This window comes from Pelmatolapia mariae, linkage group LG4, assembly GCF_036321145.2.
Source record: "Pelmatolapia mariae isolate MD_Pm_ZW linkage group LG4, Pm_UMD_F_2, whole genome shotgun sequence".
NCBI classification, from domain to species: Eukaryota; Metazoa; Chordata; class Actinopteri; order Cichliformes; family Cichlidae; genus Pelmatolapia; species Pelmatolapia mariae.
The window spans coordinates 8,789,504-8,810,000 of NC_086230.1; the positions used below are offsets into that span (position 1 = coordinate 8,789,504).

Sequence of the window (20,497 nt, forward strand, 5' to 3'; positions counted from 1 at the left end):
TTGAACTTTATCTTACACCGTGTTTGTTCTTCAGATCTAATCTCATATCTGACAGGTGGATGGCTGCATTTCAATAAACTCATTGGAAAAAAAAAAAAAAACTGGAGATCTGTTGGGACTGGCCCAAAGGTGCAGGTGGAATGTTTAAAAGGGTAACTGCATTTTAAATTACACAATTTAGTTAAATGCATCACAAAAATAAATCCACATCACCTGGTTTCTCGCATCTAAGAGCTTGGGAAAGTGTGGATAAAGTTTTTATATTTAAAAAATCCCTCTGGTGGAAGCAGGAGCCAATAGGCTGAAATTACTCGTATGTAATGGTGATAGGATGACTTGAGTTTTTAAAAATTGGTTAACAGTGAAAAATTCAAGGCCCTCTGCAACCATGCTGCCAAAGTGTGGGTCAGCCACTCAGCTGCACACTGGCCTTCCTGACCTCCTTTTAGAGTGGAGACAGCCTGTTTACAGAGAGGAGTGCTTCACAATATTAATACATCTTATGTGTTTAAGCAGACAGAGGTGGGTGTAGAGTTTCAAGAAACCGCTGCCTGAGTTTTTGTTACACCTTAAAAAAGAAAGAGACAGACAGATTAGTAATATGAGTAGCAGGCAAGCCTGCATGTGCGTGATTTGTCTGCTATCTGACAGCAGAAACGAAATCAAACATCTGGAGCCATCCGTGCTAGTTGTTTAGCACAGCGCTCAGGGCAGACTAGACCTCGCTGACACACGAGGGGAGATCCTGAGTGATGCAGTTCATCCTGAGAGTGACTGGTACTTATATGGTCATAAAAATCCTTAGCATGCACATACCTCTCTCATTAAACACAGCTTTATCGGTAACCTCTCTAGTCTCTCCTCCCTCCTCTCAACGCTTTCAAGTTCAGTTTTTTTTTTTCTTTGTCCCGCCTATTCGCTGTCACCCCTCTGGCCTGTGCCGCCTTTAGAAGAAGCTGATTGGACAAAAGTGTCGAGGATTAACAAAGGACGGCGGCCATTGGCCAGGGGGCGGATATGTGACAGCTGGGTCCCGCCTCATCCTGAACCCCACCCCAGGCTCCGGCGGGCAGTTCGCTGACTAAAATTACGCAAACCAGAGACCAGCCAGTGGAAGAGGGAGGGAAAAAGGAAGAGGGGGAGAGAGAGAGAAAAAAAAAGATAGAAAGAGCGACTGACTGAAGTGGAGGAAGCGAGCTCTGTAGTTTAGCCTGAACTCTTCGAAGCTGCTGCCGACAGGAAGATAAGTTTGTCTCACTGCGACGCTGACTGAGCCACACGGTTGTTGTTAGCCACCCTCTTAAAAAAGGCATCCTGCACCCCAAAAGCAGGTAATTTCTTTCAACTTGAACACTTTTGTCTGCCATGCTTTCTCCATGTACTCGTTTCTAACTCGTGCAATTCGCTTGTCGCAGCAGCAAGTGCAGTGAACCAGGAAGCAGGGCCTTTTTTTTTTCTTTTTTTGGCTAGTTCAGGGCTGCAAATAGAGCAAGCTGCTCTGGGTGGAGTGGGACCTCCGTCAGAGTTTTAACCCGAGCTTTATTTAACTTCACAGCACTTTAATATTCAAATAATATACCCACGGTAAACTTTTAATATACGAGTGAGTGTGCAGTATGTGAAGCGTAGGTCTCAGAGTACAGCTTCAGCGTTGTGGCTGCTCGCGAGAAGCTAAAAGTCTTAACGGTAGAGGCAGGAAGTGATTCGCTTGAATGAATGGCACAGTGGAAGGGAAAAAAAGAGAGAAAAAAGCCGGGGGAGAGTTTGAGCTGAAGAGATGAGGTGGAAGTTCAGGCTATCCGAACACCGGCTCGGTGTAAGATATGAATGATTAGTTTGTGGTTGAACTTATCGGTGTGTAGCGGTGGGAGACAGACACGGAGCCGGTGATATGTCTGGCTGGCAGGATGACGTCAGTGGATCGCCGAGCTGAGCGTTTCCGCCACTGACCAGCTTTACCCATACTAAACCATATCACCTGCATGTCTGTGCACTGCTACTGCCAACATGGTGGCACCAGGAAGGCTTAAACAACGCTGACAACATGAGGAACACATTTGACTGTGATTTTTGGGAGAGGCCTAGAGAAATAATTTAGTGGGACAAACTCGTAGGAGCTGGGCTAATATGGATGTTTCAGAAGCTTAACTTGTATTATGTGATTGTCTGTACTATGTGAAGTACATATTTCTAGATAGATTTATTAATAAAATATTCTAGTTCACATGGGAGGCACTTAACGTTTATTATCTCATAAGATAAAAGTCCACTGGCTTTCCAGTAAGGCTAAGGTTTCATTCTTCATACACTCATTGATTGCCTGATATGAAAGCAGTGTTTCCAGTCAGCATTATTCCAAGCCAAGATAGTGAAGAACGAAAATAGAGATGCATGTAAAAAATGCAGTGAATGTTATCCACATAGAGGATCTAAAGTCATTAAGGGGTGAAGCAGAAGGAAGTATTTCGCAGAGTGAGATGAGCATGATGATAAAAGATGTGGTTGTTATGTAGATGAGCCAGATGTTAAGTCAGAGTGGTTCCTGCAGTGCCAGCTTAAAATGACCAGGCTTGTCTTGTAATTGCAGTGCAGTCCACTCTGATGAACATTAGCTGGGCAGCGTGACTTTTTCCATTTTACATAAGAGCTGGAAGGGCTCGGTATTGGCTCAGTCTGAGTGCATTTTTATTTGTGGAACCCAGTGACCCAAATTTACCTCCATAGGCTTTACGAACTGTAAAACATGAGACGCCATGTAATTTTAGAGCCTCGAAAGTCATCACGGGAAACTTTGAGTTCAAGCTTGGGCAAAGCGTGCATGCATCTGCAGTGGAAATGTTGATCCGCAAGGGCTTCATAACAGTCTTCTGATAACTTCGCACGACACAGATTACAAAAAAGCATCTCTAGTTAGTTCAGGCTCAAAGAGAACATGCATGTTACGGCAACATTTGGGCCAATCACAGATTTTCAGTTTTCCATTCAAATCAGGACCAATCATGTCATACCAGTGTGCATCCTCCTGAGTGATGTGCTTTGTCAGTATCATTTGTTTGCATCCGTTAGATGACGCATAGTTGTTTGCACTCAGGGACTGTGGATAGCACCCTCTCTAGTCATTTAGGCTATGACAAGCACCAAAGTTCAGCATTTTGGGGGAAGGAATGCACAAAGTCTGCATCAAATCAGACTTGGGCATCCCAGCAGCTCTGGCACTCCTCCACCCAAACCTGCTTCTCATTGTAGAAGGTGTTAGTGGTCTCAGAGGGAGGCAGCGTGGCACCCTTTTGCTTTTGAACAGAAACGCTTATTTCATATCAGTTGGTTTCTGCCAAGAAAGTCTTAAACCACAGTGCAAGGTTACTACAGTAACAATGCTTGAAGGCTGAGCAGTGATCAGTATTAGTCATTGTAGTAGCAGAAGAATAGCCACAGCTTGTGCAGAGTTCTTCTATAAATGGCATCTCAGGGTGACGTTTCTCCGGATGAGTTTCCCTGAGAGCAGCAGTCATGTGCTGCGATGCTTGAGAAATAAAGTCTGATGCTTGAAGGGTCACATGGGGTGACATGTTGTATGTCATATCCTGTTATTCGCAAGAGTCATTTTGGCAAATTAATACATTGTGCAACATCATCTCCGGAGGCCAGTTCTCCTCTCCCATTGCCAGTTTCGGTGCTGTTATGGAGCCCCCCTGCAGAGATCGTTACATTCCATCATTCATGTGTCAGCAATGTCCATACTCGAGGCCCTCCTGGGGGGGCGGCAGTTATGTACCGTAGTCCTGACAAAATTGAATGCAGGCCTCTTTTAAAATGTGAACAGGATGCTGGTGTGTGAGGCTGTTCAGTCTTTTCAAAGTGATACGGGCTGAGGGAACTTGCCTGTGGATGTTTAGATTTCATTGAAGGGTGGATGTCCCAGCTGGGGAAGATTACTTGCAGGCCCCTTGCTTTTGTTGCTCTGTGGAGAGGGCAGTGTGACATTATTTGGCACATTGCGATCGTTTACCCTGTCTCAGTGTTCTTTGAAGAAATGTCAGGTATTCCTACTCTGCCTTTTTGAACTACATTCGCATGTGCAGTAATTCCTGCAGTTTAGATCGCCAAGAAAACCAGATTGGAATATGTGCTGGGCTTTTTTAGGGCTGAGAGTAATGGGGCATACTTGAATTAATTATGATACCTGTCTGTTGAAAATAATGGGAAAAAAAAAAAGGTTCTGGCTTTCTAAAATGTGACTTTACTTTGGTTTAAGCTTTTAACTTTTCTTGAAATAGTTTTAATGTTCAGTAAAATGGTAACGTTGAAAATCGTGTGTGTCTTTGACACAAGATTCACAAATATAAACAAAACATTCCTGTCAGAGGAGATTGCCAAGTTTTTTTTGTTTTTTCATTCAGCATAGCAGAGCCGATCATATCCTCTCTCAGTATGTAGCAGTGTCAGCTGCGAGCGACACTGGCTTAAACTCATTTTTGTGTATTAAAGGCAGTATCAAACATTAACACATTTTAGCCTGTGGAGTCTGAATGCAGTATATCATTAATGCTGGCCTTTAATTCAAGTCATTCAAACTGCTGCTTTCTCCTGAATGTCTCTTCTAATTTAGCTCTGCCTCAGTTAGTGGTTGACCCGACTACTCTCAAGGATATGCAGACCGTGGGTTTTTTCTTTTCTTTCTTTCTTTCTTTCTGTCTTTCTTTCTATCTTTAAACTGCTCTGTATTTCCTTGTTGTGTCAGTCTTCCTATCAGACCTTTCTCTGTGACCTCTGTTCACAGTGCATGTTCTTCGTTTTACCTCCCCTGTCTCTTTTCCTATGCTTATTACCCCTCCCCCCCCCCTCACAGCACACACCTGTGAGGTTTCAATAGAGCCCAACAATGCCAGGAAATGACTGTACTCTGACTTAGTCTACATAAACAAAAGACTTGTTGAGATTTCAGGTCTTGAAGGACAGACCTTGACTTATGCCTCCTTGTGGCAATGGCTCAACAGATGGTGCTTCTTTGTGTTCGGTAACGCTAATTATGAGGTATTGTTTGACTAGAGATTACAGTCATACAGTTGAGCCTTCTCAGAGTGCCAGTTAATGATCATACTGAGTTTTTTTTTTTCTTTTCTGGGCTTATTGAAGTGGCTCTCCAAAATCTTGTCTTGTAAAAAAGTTTTCAAAGTTCTAGTTAGCAGGCTTTACTTATTCATGTAAATGTACGTTTTTTCAGTGTGAACCAAGACAAAAGCTGGGTTGAGGTTAAAAGGCCTGAAACAGGGAAGGTGGCTAATCTGCCGTGACTGTAGTAAAGCTCAGTTGCATTTCTGCATATGACCTAAATGTACTTTGTCTGTGGTTGGGTGGGCGTGTGTGACCTACACACCTGTTTTAACTGTGCGGAAAGGCAATTGATACTTGGGACGAAGTGAAAGACCGTTTTGCACTATGAACTTTGAAACGTGCTGAGTAATATGCCTAATATTTGACTCCCGTTGGACAGTTTATTCACATGTTAATCCAAAATTTGACTACATGCCAGCTGTCCAGGTTGTCAGACTGTCATGTGGTTCTCCAAAGACTGTTAATGTGTCTTTTTATGAGATTATTATTATTTTTTTTTTAAAGAAGACAGCTTTGTATTGTCTGAATCTCTCAAAGGGAGTGACCCAAGTAGCGATAACAAGTGATAAGGCTGAGACAAACCGCATGGCAATCCACAAAGTAGAAGCAGCGAATGGAGGCTGTCTGCTGGTAGAATTAAATGTATAAGAACATACGAAAAGTGAAACAATAAAAGTAGCAGATTTCCTTCACTGTGTCTGTCAGAAATCTAATGCGTAGCTGTTCCAGTGCAGCTTTCCTCCTAAGAAAGATTGCTGCTGACAAACAGAAATGTGTATCTTAACTCCCTTCTGCATTCTTTCACTGTCTATTAAAAGGCTTACGTAACGATCTGTGAGCTATCACATAGTCAATACTGTTGGAGTGTTTTTCTAAAAGGGCAGGCAAAGTAACCAGTCGTTTGGGCTGTGGTGTAACAGGGTGGTTGTTTCAAAGATAGCTGTGAAATTTGTTCTGTGACCCTGAAACTGTCGCAGTTGTCAGGCAGATGACCTATTTCAAATGATCTGCCCTATTTGTCATTTAAATCAACATTTAATCTTAACTATTGCTTGGATTGGGTGGAGGTGAAATTGATATATTGGAAACTGATGACTTAAAAGTAACATTGGAATGCTTGACTTGAGGCAGTATGTGGAAAGATCATGTTCCCTCTCCAATTCTTTTTTTGCACTGTCTCCACGGTAAAAACCTGTGTTGTGATCAAGTGCAAGAAAGTTAACTTAAAGTAAAAGAAGTGCTTGAAAAGGTCAACTAGAATGATGTGTAGTTGTTGAGCTCATAGACTGTAATATTAATGATGAACTTTGCAGTGTGATGGCACCTTTTGGTTAGTAAGCCTTGTAGTGTTGCAACTTTACCATCTTGGTGTTTTAAAATTTGCAAGATTGAGTGGATCTGACTAAGAAACCGAGAAACAATAGTAGCTTATGTGTCTACCTACACATGTAGGCCATGTTAAGCATACACTTCTTTATATTTTTATGCTCTGGTGTCGTCCATTCATAAACTAAAAAGAAAACATAAACTACTTACTACGTTAACCAAAGGAGTTGCCCCTTTGCTGACCAGTAGAAAAGTATGTCCATATTCGGTATACAGTCCATCTGCTGAAAAGTGAAGTCACTGTCCAAGTGCATTAAATCTGTACTCTTGTGCTAATGCTCAAAAGGGCCTGACTTCTGTCTGTGAAAAGAAGTGCATTCGTTTAGAAGTCTGAGAAAGCTATTGCATGGGGATTCCACAAAAATTCACCTCTCATTCTTCATTTCTAGTTTAAAAATAATAATATTAAAAAATTGATGGCCAAAATGCACAAGCAAGATCTTCACAACAGAACCTCATAACCAGTAGGTGACATTATGGTGGCTGTGTGTGCCTCTGCATATAGTGTATGGTTTAAAAGGGCCTGCTTGGCACTAAATTTATGAAGCCAGGCCTAACCAAACACTCATAGTTCAATTGTTATATTTACTATTTTGCTATCAGTCAAATCTAATTCAGATGAACACACTTAAACATGACTGTGGTGTTGGTGAAGAAGTTCACTAGCTCATCTGAAAAGGTTGTGGGGGGTCAGACTAAAGTCTGAGGTCATATGATGTTGTAGGGGCCCCTAGCTGCAAGTGGTAGATGGCAGTGGCTAGCTTACAGTGCAGTGAAATTTGATCCTGGTTGGGGCAGGAATGTGGAAAGTGATGTAGGTCTGTAATGCAGTGTGGTTATTTTTCCAGCCAGGGCTTAATTTACTCCTCAGTCCTCAGATCTGCTCAGCATGGGCTCAAGAAAAGCGCCACCTTTCTTCTCCTCGAAAGACTCGCACACAACAAGTTCCTCAAATGGCAAAATAGTTTTCTCAGCTTGTCATTTCCTCTTTCCTCCTCCCCTCCCTTCTCCTTGCCCCACCCTTGTGCCACTTTCAGAGGAGGAGGGTGAAGGAAGTAGAGAGAGTTGACGTGTAAGCCCATAATGAATTTTGACTGACTGGCTCAGTACCTTAGCGGCTCCTGTCTGGCACACACTCATGTCATGAGAGGGCAGACTCGCAGCGATCAGCTCAAACTGCGAGGGGGTCGAATGCAGTAAAGCTACAACAGAGGAAGCATCGATGCAGTAAAAATAGACAAAGTAGTATTTGTTGGAATGAGTAACATAAACGGATGAAGGGTGTCAACGGGGCAAAACAATGTCCACAGCATGAGAAAGGCAACTGAGGACGAGCAGGCTTGGCTCAGCTTATGCTAGTGGGATGCTGTGATGAGATGCTGTTGGTGGGAGTACAGTGTTATTGACTTTGCTGCCTTTCTATTAATAATCCTGCCAATGTCAGCTCAGCACAGCTGGTTTTATGGGTTCCTTTCAGCTGGAGCAGGAGGGTTTGACTCTACATGGTCAAGCTGTGGCGGAGGTTGTCACGACTCCAGTTTTTTGGGTTGTTTTTTTTTAAACTGTAACTTGGTGAGGTGGAAAAGAAAGACGGGTGTTTTTAACTGATGAATCGAGGGTCTCAGTTTTAAAGGTCTTGAGTTCACCTTCTTTCTAAACGTTATGTTTCCCTTTTCCTTTCCTCGTTCCTCCTGCACTTCTTTCTAAATGTCCTGGCTCCTGCATTACTTCCTCTGTTTGGAACCACACTGCTCTGTGATGTAGGTTTGCACACCGGCCTTTGTTCTCGTCCTCGTGTTGTCTTGTGGTTCCTCTTCCTCTTTCAGTCAGATTGTCTAATGGGGTAGAGCTAACTAACTCTGATTTTTTGTTTTTTTTAAATATATTTTTTGAATGGGTTTTCAGTCATTGCTCATAAAACTGTGCCGTGCTGGTTTCAGGATGACTGTCCAAGTGTCTGCCACCTTGTAATCACTTAATAAGTAATCTGTATTATGAAAATCTGGATGAGTCGAAGTCGGGCTAAGCAGAATAGATGGTGTTTTTGCAGTCAAGTGTCGCTCCACAGACAGGGATTCAGAGAACGCTTGATTCTTACAGGATTATGGATGCATTGGCAGCAGGGCTTCAAGAACAGGAATTGTGATCCTCAAGCAGGGGGTGGGTTTCATGAGCTTTAATGCACAGTGTTTTATCTCAATGTCAAGTCAACATCCAAGACTTACTGTAACTGTTAAGCTCTACGGGGAAAAGCCAAGATCTAAAATTGGCTGTTCTTTATCCCTCGTCTTCTACCTTCTATATAGAACAGGCCTTGCCAAGCTAGAATAGCTACTGGGAGTAATTTTAGACCTCATTGCTCTCTGGAGAGCTAGTTTGAAGTATGTCACGGTTATCTGTGTCAGGCATGTGAGTCGGACTATGGCAGACGTCATTGTTAGATTGGACTTTAGTCCTCCTCTTTTACTGCTTGGCTGATTCTTTCTTTTATAGGTGACGGTAAACTGACTTTATGTGGTTAGGACAAAAACATTTTGTCAGACATAATGTAACTGGCAATGGACAAATAGAAAAAAAAATCTGTGGATTAATTGGTAAGAAAAACAACTGCTTGCAGCAGTTTCCACGCATTAAATGTCTAAACTGCAGTTTCGTATGAAAGACTTCTGGTTAACATTAATTTAAAATGAATAAAGCTAGTATTTGATCCTTAAGCAACGTGACTGCAGCAACAGATGTTGTGTGTATTTGTTAAGATTATTTGATACTTTTTATAGTGGCCTGGCAAACATGTCTCCCTGTACCTTTGAATCATAGCAAGCTAAAACAAACCAGAGCGCTGGGTGTGTTCTGTTTCACTTCTTGTTTTTGCCAGACAACAAAGCTGCAGGGATTATAATCAGTTATGGCTCGTATACAAACTCTGCACGGGGCCAAGTGATCTGAATGTAGAGGGACAAGTAATGGCCAAAAGAATTTTAAAGGAGTATGGGAGCACTGTCAGAGATGCACTACAAGGAATGAAGAGCTCTCAAAAGTATGGAGCAATGTTTGTGAAACCCCTAAAGGCACACTTGACATGCTAATGTGACAGGAAGAAGCCCTAGAAAATGGGTTTGAGAAAGATGTAAGGGGAGAGGTATATAGGACAGAAATTTGTGGAATGCCTTTGCATGCTGTCTCTCCCTGATAAAGAGTGAGTATGGGAGGAATGTGACCCTGAAAAGACTGGATAAACAAAAGGGGAAGGGTGGGTGCTGGTGTTAGGATTGTGCACAGGGAGTCTGAAGGCAGAGGAGGAAGCTTGTGGCCAGCTGAGAGAGAAAGCAGGACAAATTTGCCCCACGTTCTGTTAGAGGATGGGGTCTGTAGACCACAGATGAGCTAGTGGGCGTGGTGCACAGTGATGGACGTCAGCTGTGGCTCAGTCTGACAGAGTGTTGATGGAGGACATAGAGCAGCAGGGGTCATGAGAAGAATGGCTCTGCCTCTGCTTTCTTTCTCAGAGCTCAGGGTTAATGTGCTGGAACAAGCAGCACTTTTGTATCTTAGTACTTTTTTGGTTTAGGTCCTCCAGAGTCTGTCACATTGAGAACAATTTATGAATGCTTCAGAGTTTAAAGGTTGTGTCCCTCTGGCTGAGAGTCCGCTGTTGTAAAGCAAGAGCAACTATACACAAATTCACTGTATCTCTTAATTTGGGGCTTTAGGGGGAAATGTGTGAGCTGTGAGTTACTCTGCTGTTGAACTGCTTACAGCTAAAGGAAAACGTACATGGCTTTTTGTAAGGCTCTGGAAATGTAAGACTTGTAAATCAGTGGTGTGTACAAGCAGCATTTTATTGTGCTGAGCATGAGTAATTTGAACCTTGTCCCACTGGACCTGCAGTGTGAAATTGCTCTCATCAAACACTTGACTGCCTCTATATATTCATTTAGATACAGTCATGACTACCTGCTGAGCCCAACCTCTGCTGTGTTTTTCTTGATGTTTGCATATGAGTGACCAAGCAAATGCAAACTGTCTGTGTGCTTGGTTACCCTTAGAGGTGAGGGAACACTAGAAAAGACCAAGAACCCTGGTGATGCTGGGAAAATTGGTGTGGGTCTCCCGCTGTGCTGGAATGATAATTGAGATAGTAAAGGCTGGGGGTACTGGTGTCGGTGAAAGCAAACTACGTTCGGTTAATTGCTCACAGCGTCTCTGCACTGACTGTTTGGGTGGTTTGGCTGTAGCCTGCTCGCGCTTTTTTTTTTTTTTTTTTTTTTTTTTTTTTTTTGCTTACCTTACTGGTTGTACTAGTCTAGTCACTTTCCATATGGGTTAAACCACAGCACTCCCTGTCAGCAAGCTGTTATTTATAAGCGTGTATAGACTAGGCTGAGCAGTGATTTCAATCTATATGATTAGACCTGATGTTTATCTGTATGCACTTGTGTGTAATGTGAACTGCAACATTCAGTGTGAATCTCATTTGTTTTGTATTCATTTATAATTCATGAGTTTTATCAAACTTGGTAGTTCTCCTCCTACTTGATAGTTTTGCAACGCATTAGTGAGAGAGGAGGCGTTTTTGGATGGGCCTCAAGGTGCCTACTCCGTGTCTATTGGAAAGGGGAAAGTACGAATGACATGTATGTGGGTGGCACCACACAAACATTTAAACTTCCTCTAAATAATAAACCAAAACAATCAAGCAGGAATGTGAAAAGGGACTTTTCCTTTAGTTCCTGCAACCTCTTGATAAGCGCTATAATTCATCAACCAGTTTATCTCTCTAAAATCAAACGAGCACCATGACCAGCCAGTAAAAGACTGTACTGGAGCAGTTAGCCAAACTGGAGGCCCCCCCTGTTGGTACTGCTGTCTCTGTGATCCGGACACGTTTCTTCCCTGCCACTCGAAATTTGATTAGGTATTCACAGCGTTTAGCGTTGGAGTAACAGAGCCTTGTTTGACCTGTTTCCTTTATGTCAACGCAGATCCGTATTGCTCTTGTACATTAGTGTTGACCTGTGCATTCCTCAGAGATTACACGTGTAGACAGATGGATACCAAATAGAGAAGGAGTTAAACAGGAAATTACATGTAATAGATTTTCTTTGAAGATGTGAAACTGCTCATTAGATATTAGTGTGACACTAATCTCCCTGCACCGCTAACAACAAGCAATGTTTCTTTTTCTCTCTGTAAAACAGCAACCATGTCGGATGCAGACAAGTTTCTGTACGTGGACCGTAATGTGGTCAACAACCCACTGGCACAAGCTGACTGGGCTTCCAAGAAGCTGGTATGGGTGCCCTCGGAGCGCCTGGGGTTCGAGGCCGGCTCCATCAAGGAGGAGCACGGCGACGAGTGCGTTGTGGAGCTGGCAGACTCTGGAAAGAAGATCCGAGTGAACAAGGATGACATCCAGAAGATGAACCCCCCGAAGTTCAGCAAGGTCGAGGACATGGCCGAGCTCACATGTCTGAATGAGGCATCCGTGCTGCATAACCTGAAAGAGAGATATTACTCTGGTCTTATATATGTAAGTATGGAGCACTGACCTTCTGTTGCTCTGTTCATTCTGTCTGCTGAAATCTAACGTCACAATAATATACTAGATGTGATTTCTAATTATATTCACCCACATATATTATTAATCTTGGATTCTACTATAGTAGCTTTGCAAGATTCAAGGCTTAAGCTGCAACTGAAAATGACATTCAATTAAATGATGCACTAATATGCTGATTTTTCTAATAAAGAAAATACATTTTGCAATCATTATGTTCACTATTTGACTGTAGACCCATTATGCTCACATCAAACAGTGTTTTAAGTCTAGGACTTCTTATGAATCACAGTTCAGAATAGTTTATTACACTGGGCTTTGGTGCAGCGCCTGACCTCATCCTGCCTGAAGCGAGCCGTTTCAGCTCTTCTTCCTTTGAAGAAAAAAACAAGCTTTGTTTTGATTGGCTTACCCTCATAAACAAAAGGTCTGATCAGCAGTTGGGTGTGGCTTTTGCGCCCACAGCCAGAGCTGTGTTCATGAGATGACCATATTAGGGATGGCTGCGGTCACTGACATCATACAGACCCAAGAGCAGGAGAAAAACCGCAAAAAACCCCTCTGAAAACTTTGCTTTTAGCTTGTGGGGATTACTTCCTCATAGACTTGCCTCATTATGTCAAACGTTAACCAGGTTACTATTGTTATAGAAAACAAATGACAGGAAAAAGGAAGAGCATAGCTGTTCCCCACTGGCTTATAGAAAACAATCTACTCTTGAACCCTGTCTAACCTCCTAATTATCTTGTTAAGCTCCAGTGCAATGACAAATCATACACACTGGCTCTTCTTATAAAGAATGTGAACAGTCTGCTGAAATACCACTAGTATGTTAAAAGTCTTCTCCCTCAGTGTTGTCCCACTTTGTCTCTCTTGTTTGATCCGTGTGTGTTTCGGAGTCTTGTAAACAGGAAGCTGTAGGGAACAATACAGTCGGGAGTGTGAGAGATATGAAAAACAGTTTTGGCAGAGATGAACATGGAATGTAAATTATGTTGTAACTGCTCTTGCTGCCCCCAAAATGAATGTTATTTACTCCATCTGGGCTGGGAGTGATTTTGGCCTCTTTGACTCTGCGATGTGTGACCCGGTCATATCAACACAGCCCGTTGTACCCCTCCCTCCAGAGACCCAGGCTACGGTCGGTTTGAGTGGCTCCAGGCTCTGTAGTCATGAAATTGACCATCTCCCAGGGGAACGCGGGTGTACAACAGAGGGAGAGATGCCTGGTACAAAGAAATTGGAAGGGCAGCTCAGGAATGTGAAATATTTAAAAAAAAAAAAAAAAAAAAAACAACTTTATTTGTTATGCTATGAGGAGAGATGAGTCCAGATATACAAGATACATGACTTATTAGTTTTATAGAAATGAATAAACAAGGAATTTTAATGTCTGACTCTGAGAAAACATTGTTTTATTGTGTATATGACTTGGCTGGCTTGTCAAATAGCTGTACTTTTTATAATGCCAAGGTCAGTCATCAGTTTAAACTTGCAGCAGGGTGGGGTTAATATTACATAACACAGGAGGATTACAAATAAGAGTTCATGAGAATTTTTAAACTGAAGATGGGAAGTCCTTGTTATCGAGAAGCTGTGGAAGCCCTTTCCTTTAATGCGAACTGGCCATTTATATTAATTCAGTAATGCAGAGGGATGCAAATCTCTGATCACATATACACATCCACTCTGTTTCACAGATTTCTTTCTCCAGTTCAGGCGAAGAGCACTTTAATTGTTTAATTCTCATCCACTTTGCAGACATACTCTGGCCTCTTCTGTGTCGTCATAAACCCCTACAAGAACCTGCCCATCTACTCAGAGGAGATCGTTGACATGTACAAGGGCAAAAAGAGGCACGAAATGCCACCCCACATCTACGCCATCACTGACACGGCTTACAGAAGCATGATGCAGGGTAAGACACGGTCCCAACTGCCTGTCGAGATGAGAATTGTATGACAGCATTTAAAGAAAAGGATGTGGTGGCGACGTGCTATCATGAAAATATATTTCGTTTGCTGTTAAATGTTTGAAATTCTCGAACATTTCCACACCAAAAAATACAGTTCCTGTCTAACATTCCCAGACATAACATTGTGAAACTGGTGTTCTGAGTGGCACAGCTTTGATCAACACTGGCTGATTGTTTGTATCATTACTTCTTTTAAAAAATGAATGCAGGGTATAAGAGTACTCTGTATTTTGGCTCTGCATGGAAGACCCAGGGGACCACTGGTTGCAGGATGTTGTTTGAGACCCTCTGAGAATTGCACTTTTCCAGCTTGTCCCATCAGAATCTCTCAGCTCAAGCTAATAAAATTTCTTGCTCACTCTTTGGAAAGATGCAGATGGGATATAAAATGTTCAACATTTATGAATTCACACCATGTTTGAGCCTGTACAGTAGCTTACAGCCATCATGTTGAGCAAATTTCCTGACAAAACTCTGCTAATGCAGATTTCCTGTGCCCCCCCCCCCCCCATGCGGTGTCACATAATTATGCAGTGTTTTTGCGACTGTGTGAATTACCATCGAGACAGTTCTTGGGTGTTTCTTGCATAGCAATTGTATTGTATGTTTTAACTACTCCTGCATGCACCACAGCAGCTGGACATTAAGGCCACTGTTGTGCATATTGTTGTTCAATCCACCCAAGCTACACTCTGTCCCTTCAATGCTCTTCATTTGAGTAGGCGCTGCAGTAATTATAAAAGGTTACTTAGACCCAAGCACGTCTTCACTGTCGCAGGAAGCCGGATATTCATTTCCTCTCTGTGGTCAATGAACTTCCTGCTGTATAGACAAAAAACTGCTTGCACTGTGATGATAACGTATGTTCATTTTATATATGCAGAATTGTTGTTCAGTGGGTACATATTCAACATTTCGCACATTATTTTATTTTTTTTGTGCAGATCGTGAAGACCAGTCCATCCTTTGCACGTAAGTTATAGATGATGAACACATCAACAGAGATCACATTACAGAAGCTGTCCTCTTAGTGTTGAATCAGTCCACTGACTATTTTATTTTCTCCTGTTTGTCTCTGTAGAGGCGAGTCTGGTGCTGGTAAGACAGAGAACACGAAGAAGGTCATCCAGTATCTCGCTCACATCGCCTCCTCTCACAAGACCAAAAAAGATCAGGTCAGTCTTGCAGCTGATACTTGCATTCGAACCTTCAGACCTCATTGTTTATCACATTCCTCCATCTCACTTCACTCCTGTAAATTCAAGTAATCATCCTTTTCCTCCATGCACCCTGGATCTACTTATTTTCATTTTAACTGTAATTAGTATGCACACATTATCTGATTGTGAATCAATCATTACATTGTTGCCTTCAAGTCGCTCATTTTCTACAGGAAACAGAGCAAAATTGCTGTGTGGTAAAACTGCACGGAAAGACCATCAAGGGAAAATGTGTGGCAATGAAAATAACGACCCTGCAGGCACAGAAAACAGTAGTATACATTCAGGCCCTCCTGTCACACTTCATATAGACCAGAGACCCAACTTAATCTACTATGTGTTTGGGTTTACTTCACTTTTTACTGCAACTTGTCAGTAGAAATAAAACTCTGCCAAGCAGTCAAGCATTACATCACACTACTGTTATCTGGCCTGTCAGCGCTGTGATAGATGCTGCTGAAACCCACCCACTGGGGTTTAATAAAAAACCGCATCTATCGTCCCTTTTTGAGGTTGTTGTATTTCTCTCTCCCATCAACAGAACAACTTGGTCCTGTCACATGTGAGTTAACCCTCCCCCTTCATTCACTCTTCCTCCCCACCTGCTTCTGTCATCACAGTCCTCCTTCTACCCCGCCCATCCTCTTCTCTCTCCCCCCTCTCTGGACCGCACTATTATGGGAGTCACTTTGTATCAAGGGCAGGGGTTGCGTGTCTTGCCAGCCAATAGGAAGTATGGAGGAAGTTTGTTTGCAGCTCAGCGGCAGCCGTATGTGTTCCTGTGAAAAATTCAGCCAGACAATGGCAGGATAAAGAGGGCGGGGTCTTTGCTTGAGCTACTTTACTATGATGGATGTATTTACATTTGTCTGGTTGAACTTTTCACAGGTTTTGTTGCTACTTTGTACGTGCCCATGATTCCAAAGTCGCTTTTCTTTTCTGCTTGGACAGAAAAGCGACTTTGGAAGCTGCATACATGTTGTGTAATGACCTAACATGCCCTTGAGGAAGTTGTAGTCATTTGGCTGGGGGACACACCATTTGCTTTCATAAAAAGCTAATTGACAGTGATATATTATGAGAACTGGTTAAGATTGACTCAAAATTCAAAGGTTAAATTCTGCATTAAGCATGGTGTATATGTGGGGTTTTTGTTTTGTTTTTTTTGAAGGAAAGAGTTATTAAAGTACTGAAATAGAAACTACAACTTGTTTTGTGCTTGCGGTTCACTGGACTCCTCTGCTTTGAATAACAGGTGACGGGTTATTGACAGTCTCAGGGTTTTGGGGTCTTTGTCAGTTTAAACGCTAACATGACGTTGCGTGTTGGGATAAAATGCTTGGGTGTGATGTGTGCTGCTGGTGTATGTATATGTGTGTATGTGGTATCAATCTTATCGCTTTTTGTTTAAATGTCTTGTTCTCAATGTTGCCGCCTCAGATGTAAGTATGTTATGGGTATATGCAAAACGCCCGCCTCTGCTTTTTTGTAATCCTAAGTAACGTTATAGTAAATGTCAGATTAGCATGTGAAGCTCTCACAATACACAGATTAACCTCTTAAGCCCCAACGACCCCAGATACGGGGCCAAAAGCCAGAAGATTGGTTAGGCGTTGGGGCTTAAGAGGTTAATTTTAATGATTTATGGTCTTGTTAGATATGAATCCATGGCTGAGAAACTACCTGTATGGATGTACTGTAGACTTATGTTTTGCATTGCCATTCTGTTCCTTTCCACTAGGGGGAGCTGGAGAAGCAGCTGCTGCAGGCTAACCCCATTCTAGAAGCCTTTGGAAATGCCAAGACTGTCAAAAATGACAATTCCTCCAGATTCGTAAGAATTAACTGCTACATCCTTTGTTTAGGATTTCTTCTAAATGCCCCTTTCACTTTCACTTAAACATTTTTTTCCTCCACACCTCCAGGGAAAATTCATCAGAATCAATTTCGACGTCAATGGTTACATCGTTGGTGCCAATATTGAAACTTGTATCCTTAATGCTGTCCGGTTGTTGCCTTTTATGTTGTTATTATTACTAAAGAAGTCTTAAACCAGTTCAAGAGCTTTGCTGTGGTAGTATCAGAAGTTGTCCTTGACACACGGACCTCTAGACTTGTTGGAGAAATCCCGTGCCATTCGCCAGGCCAAAGAAGAGCGGACCTTTCACATCTTCTACTACTTGCTCACAGGGGCTGGAGACAAATTGCGCAGTAAGCAGCACATTAAACAAAAATCTCTGTTATAGATGGTGCAGTTTCCTCAAGCATTTGGTGACTTGAAGGCTTTTGCTACAAAGTTTTTTAACTTTTCCTTTGCTGTTTGATTTCAGGTGATCTCCTCCTGGAAAATTACAACAACTACCGTTTTCTTTCCAATGGGAACGTCACAATTCCGGGCCAACAGGACAAGGATCTGTTCACAGAGACCATGGACGCCTTCAGGATCATGGGTATTCCAGAGGATGAGCAAATTGGTAAGACGACTGCTTTTGTTTCTCTGCACGTGTGTCTCTATGTATTACCAGCTTAATGTAACTCTTGCCATGTTAATTAACTGCCACGTTAATTTTGCTGGTGTGTTTTTTTTTTTTTTTTTTTTTTTTTTGTTTGTTTGTTTTTTTTTTCTCCGTGTGCAGGTCTGTTGAAGGTGGTGGCATCTGTTCTGCAGCTTGGAAACATGAGCTTTAAGAAGGAGCGCCACACAGACCAAGCCTCCATGCCTGATAACACAGGTAAGCGAGCACTCTGCACATTACTCTTAAAATGTCACTCTTCCATCCTGCACTACTCATTCTCTTTCCCTCGTTTTCTCAACAGCTGCCCAGAAGGTATGCCACCTCATGGGTATGAATGTCACAGACTTCACCAGGGCCATCCTGTCACCCAGAATCAAGGTGGGCCGAGACTATGTCCAGAAGGCTCAGACTCAGGAGCAAGCAGAGTTTGCTGTGGAAGCCCTCGCTAAGGCCACATATGAGAGGATGTTCCGCTGGCTCGTCATGAGGATCAACAAAGCACTTGACAAGACCAAGAGACAGGGAGCCTCTTTCATTGGCATCTTGGATATTGCTGGCTTTGAGATCTTCGAGGTAAACACACAAGGCGGTTTTTAAAAATATAATTACCTCTCCATCAAGCACCGAACTCGCTGCAGATAATTGTATAATTAATGTATATTAATTGTATATCAGCTATGTGATAGCTGAGCACTCACGTTCATGGCCGTCTGTTGCAACAGCATGCAGCCCCACTAGATTTCTTAAGCATTTTCTTTCCCTCCATGTCTCCAGCTGAACTCATTTGAGCAGCTGTGCATCAACTACACCAACGAGAAGCTGCAGCAGCTCTTCAACCACACCATGTTCATCCTGGAGCAAGAGGAGTACCAGAGGGAGGGCATTGAGTGGAGTTTCATTGACTTTGGCCTAGACCTGCAGCCCTGCATCGAACTCATTGAGAAGCCAGTGAGTTTTCTGATCTGCTGTAACTATGTTGGTCCTCTGAGCGTCTTTGTTGGTTTGACTCATGTGCTCTCGTCTGTCCCAGGCCAGCCCCCCGGGTATCCTGGCTTTGCTGGATGAGGAGTGCTGGTTCCCTAAGGCCACAGACAAGAGCTTTGTGGAGAAGGTGCTCCAGGAGCAGGGAACACATCCCAAATTCTTCAAGCCCAAGAAACTGAAGGATGAAGCAGATTTCTGCATTATCCATTATGCTGGCAAGGTAAACATCGCATAGTTCATTATGCTGTGTTTACATCAACATATTTCTATCATTAAAAAAAATAATAAAAACTTGACACTTCCTGTCTGGTGTCACTCTACAGGTGGACTACAAGGCAGACGAATGGCTGCTGAAGAACATGGATCCCTTGAATGACAATGTGGCTACACTGCTCAACCAGTCGACAGACAAGTTTGTGTCTGAGCTCTGGAAGGATGGTGAGTCGAGGCAGATGCCTTGTTTTTGCCTTTAACCCAGGAATCGCTGCCCCTGTAAGATATGGGAATATAATCATGTTGCTTCATAGTGCTTTTTTTCTCTCTTACTGTCTGGTGTGTGGACCTTTGTTTTTTACCTTTTTTTTTAATTAATTTTTTCCTCAAATCCCGTTGGTGGTTTTCCTTCCATTCCTTCCCCTGTGTGGCCCCACTTTTTCTTATTTTTGTCTTTTACTGCATCTCAGAGGTACATAATTGTCAGAGAGCCTATTTTTATCAGCGTTTTCCTATTCTGCACTCAGATCCAGGTGAAAAAAGGTTTCTTTCATTTCTTTAGTATTTCTTCCTTCTTTTGGTCCTGCTCTTTCTCAAAAATGTTTTCCACCATTAATCCATCATCCACTGTGTTTTCATCCCCTCCTTCTCCCAGCTTTATCAACCAAATGTGTATTTTGTGTTGCTCTAAAATCAGCTGTGTGTGCAGTAGCAAAATCTTCTGGTGGTCTTGCCACTTGTTGCTCAGTCATTGAACTCTCCTTTTCTCCCTCTGTGTGATAGTGTTGTTTGGGGACTCCTGGTGTTGGTCATGGGTACTGCAGCAATGGGTATATCCTGCATGGGTTTGGTGTTTTTTAATGTCACCACAAAAGTACATGCCCACTGCAACCGCCAATGTTTGTCACCTTCTCAGGCACATACATATTTAAATCAGTCATCACACACATTTTCAAAAGCAACAAGCTGTCAGTTTCAGTAATGAACTCTCTCCACTCACTGCACTTTATACATGTTTTGTTCTTTAAATTTTGGGTGTGTTCTTTCCACACTTCACTGGCCTTGTGCGACTCCCTCTGTCAGCCTCCTTCCTGATTTGTTCCCCTCTCCATATGCACTTTTGTGTGTGATTGTGTGGCGTTTCACTGGTGCTGGTTTTGTGAACTACCTCTTCTCTCTCCTGGTGTGTTTACCAAGAGGAAGTGGAGAGACAATGCTCATATTCATTCTCCTTTTTGATGTGCATTTGATTTGAGTTTGCCTGGTTAAATATTCAAATCATGCCGACTTTATACATAATGTCTTCTCCTTTCTGTTTCCCCCTCGTTCAGTGGACAGCATTGTTGGTCTAGATAAGGTGACTGGCATGTCTGAGATGCACGGCGCTTTCAAGACTCGTAAAGGGATGTTCCGCACGGTGGGCCAGCTGTACAAGGAGCAGCTGTCCAAACTGATGGCCACACTGAGGAACACAAACCCCAACTTTGTTCGCTGCATCATCCCTAACCACGAGAAGAAGGTACTACAGAAA

At 42.6% G+C, this 20,497-nt stretch overlaps 1 protein-coding gene across 4 annotated transcripts in view; it reads left to right on the forward strand.

The window, feature by feature from the left end:
* The first annotated feature begins 1,094 nt into the window (after positions 1-1,094).
* LOC134625923 (myosin-9-like) overlaps positions 1,095-20,497 on the forward strand; it is a 29,974-nt gene continuing 10,571 nt past the window's right edge. Inside the window, exons 1-17 of one of the 4 annotated variants that reach the window (XM_063471308.1) lie at positions 1,095-1,331; positions 11,700-12,031; positions 13,820-13,976; positions 14,978-15,005; positions 15,115-15,208; positions 15,795-15,815; positions 16,995-17,087; positions 17,179-17,242; positions 17,366-17,464; positions 17,584-17,727; positions 17,890-17,985; positions 18,071-18,342; positions 18,544-18,717; positions 18,800-18,973; positions 19,077-19,191; positions 19,437-19,499; positions 20,298-20,485. In XM_063471308.1, the coding sequence (XP_063327378.1) occupies positions 11,705-12,031; positions 13,820-13,976; positions 14,978-15,005; positions 15,115-15,208; positions 15,795-15,815; positions 16,995-17,087; positions 17,179-17,242; positions 17,366-17,464; positions 17,584-17,727; positions 17,890-17,985; positions 18,071-18,342; positions 18,544-18,717; positions 18,800-18,973; positions 19,077-19,191; positions 19,437-19,499; positions 20,298-20,485 (2,109 nt within the window). In that variant the 5' untranslated portion in view covers positions 1,095-1,331; positions 11,700-11,704. The remainder of the gene's footprint in view (positions 1,332-11,699; positions 12,032-13,819; positions 13,977-14,977; positions 15,006-15,114; positions 15,209-15,794; positions 15,816-16,994; positions 17,088-17,178; positions 17,243-17,365; positions 17,465-17,583; positions 17,728-17,889; positions 17,986-18,070; positions 18,343-18,543; positions 18,718-18,799; positions 18,974-19,076; positions 19,192-19,436; positions 19,500-20,297; positions 20,486-20,497) is intronic. The other 3 variants (XM_063471310.1, XM_063471309.1, XM_063471311.1) reach the window with 3 other exon arrangements.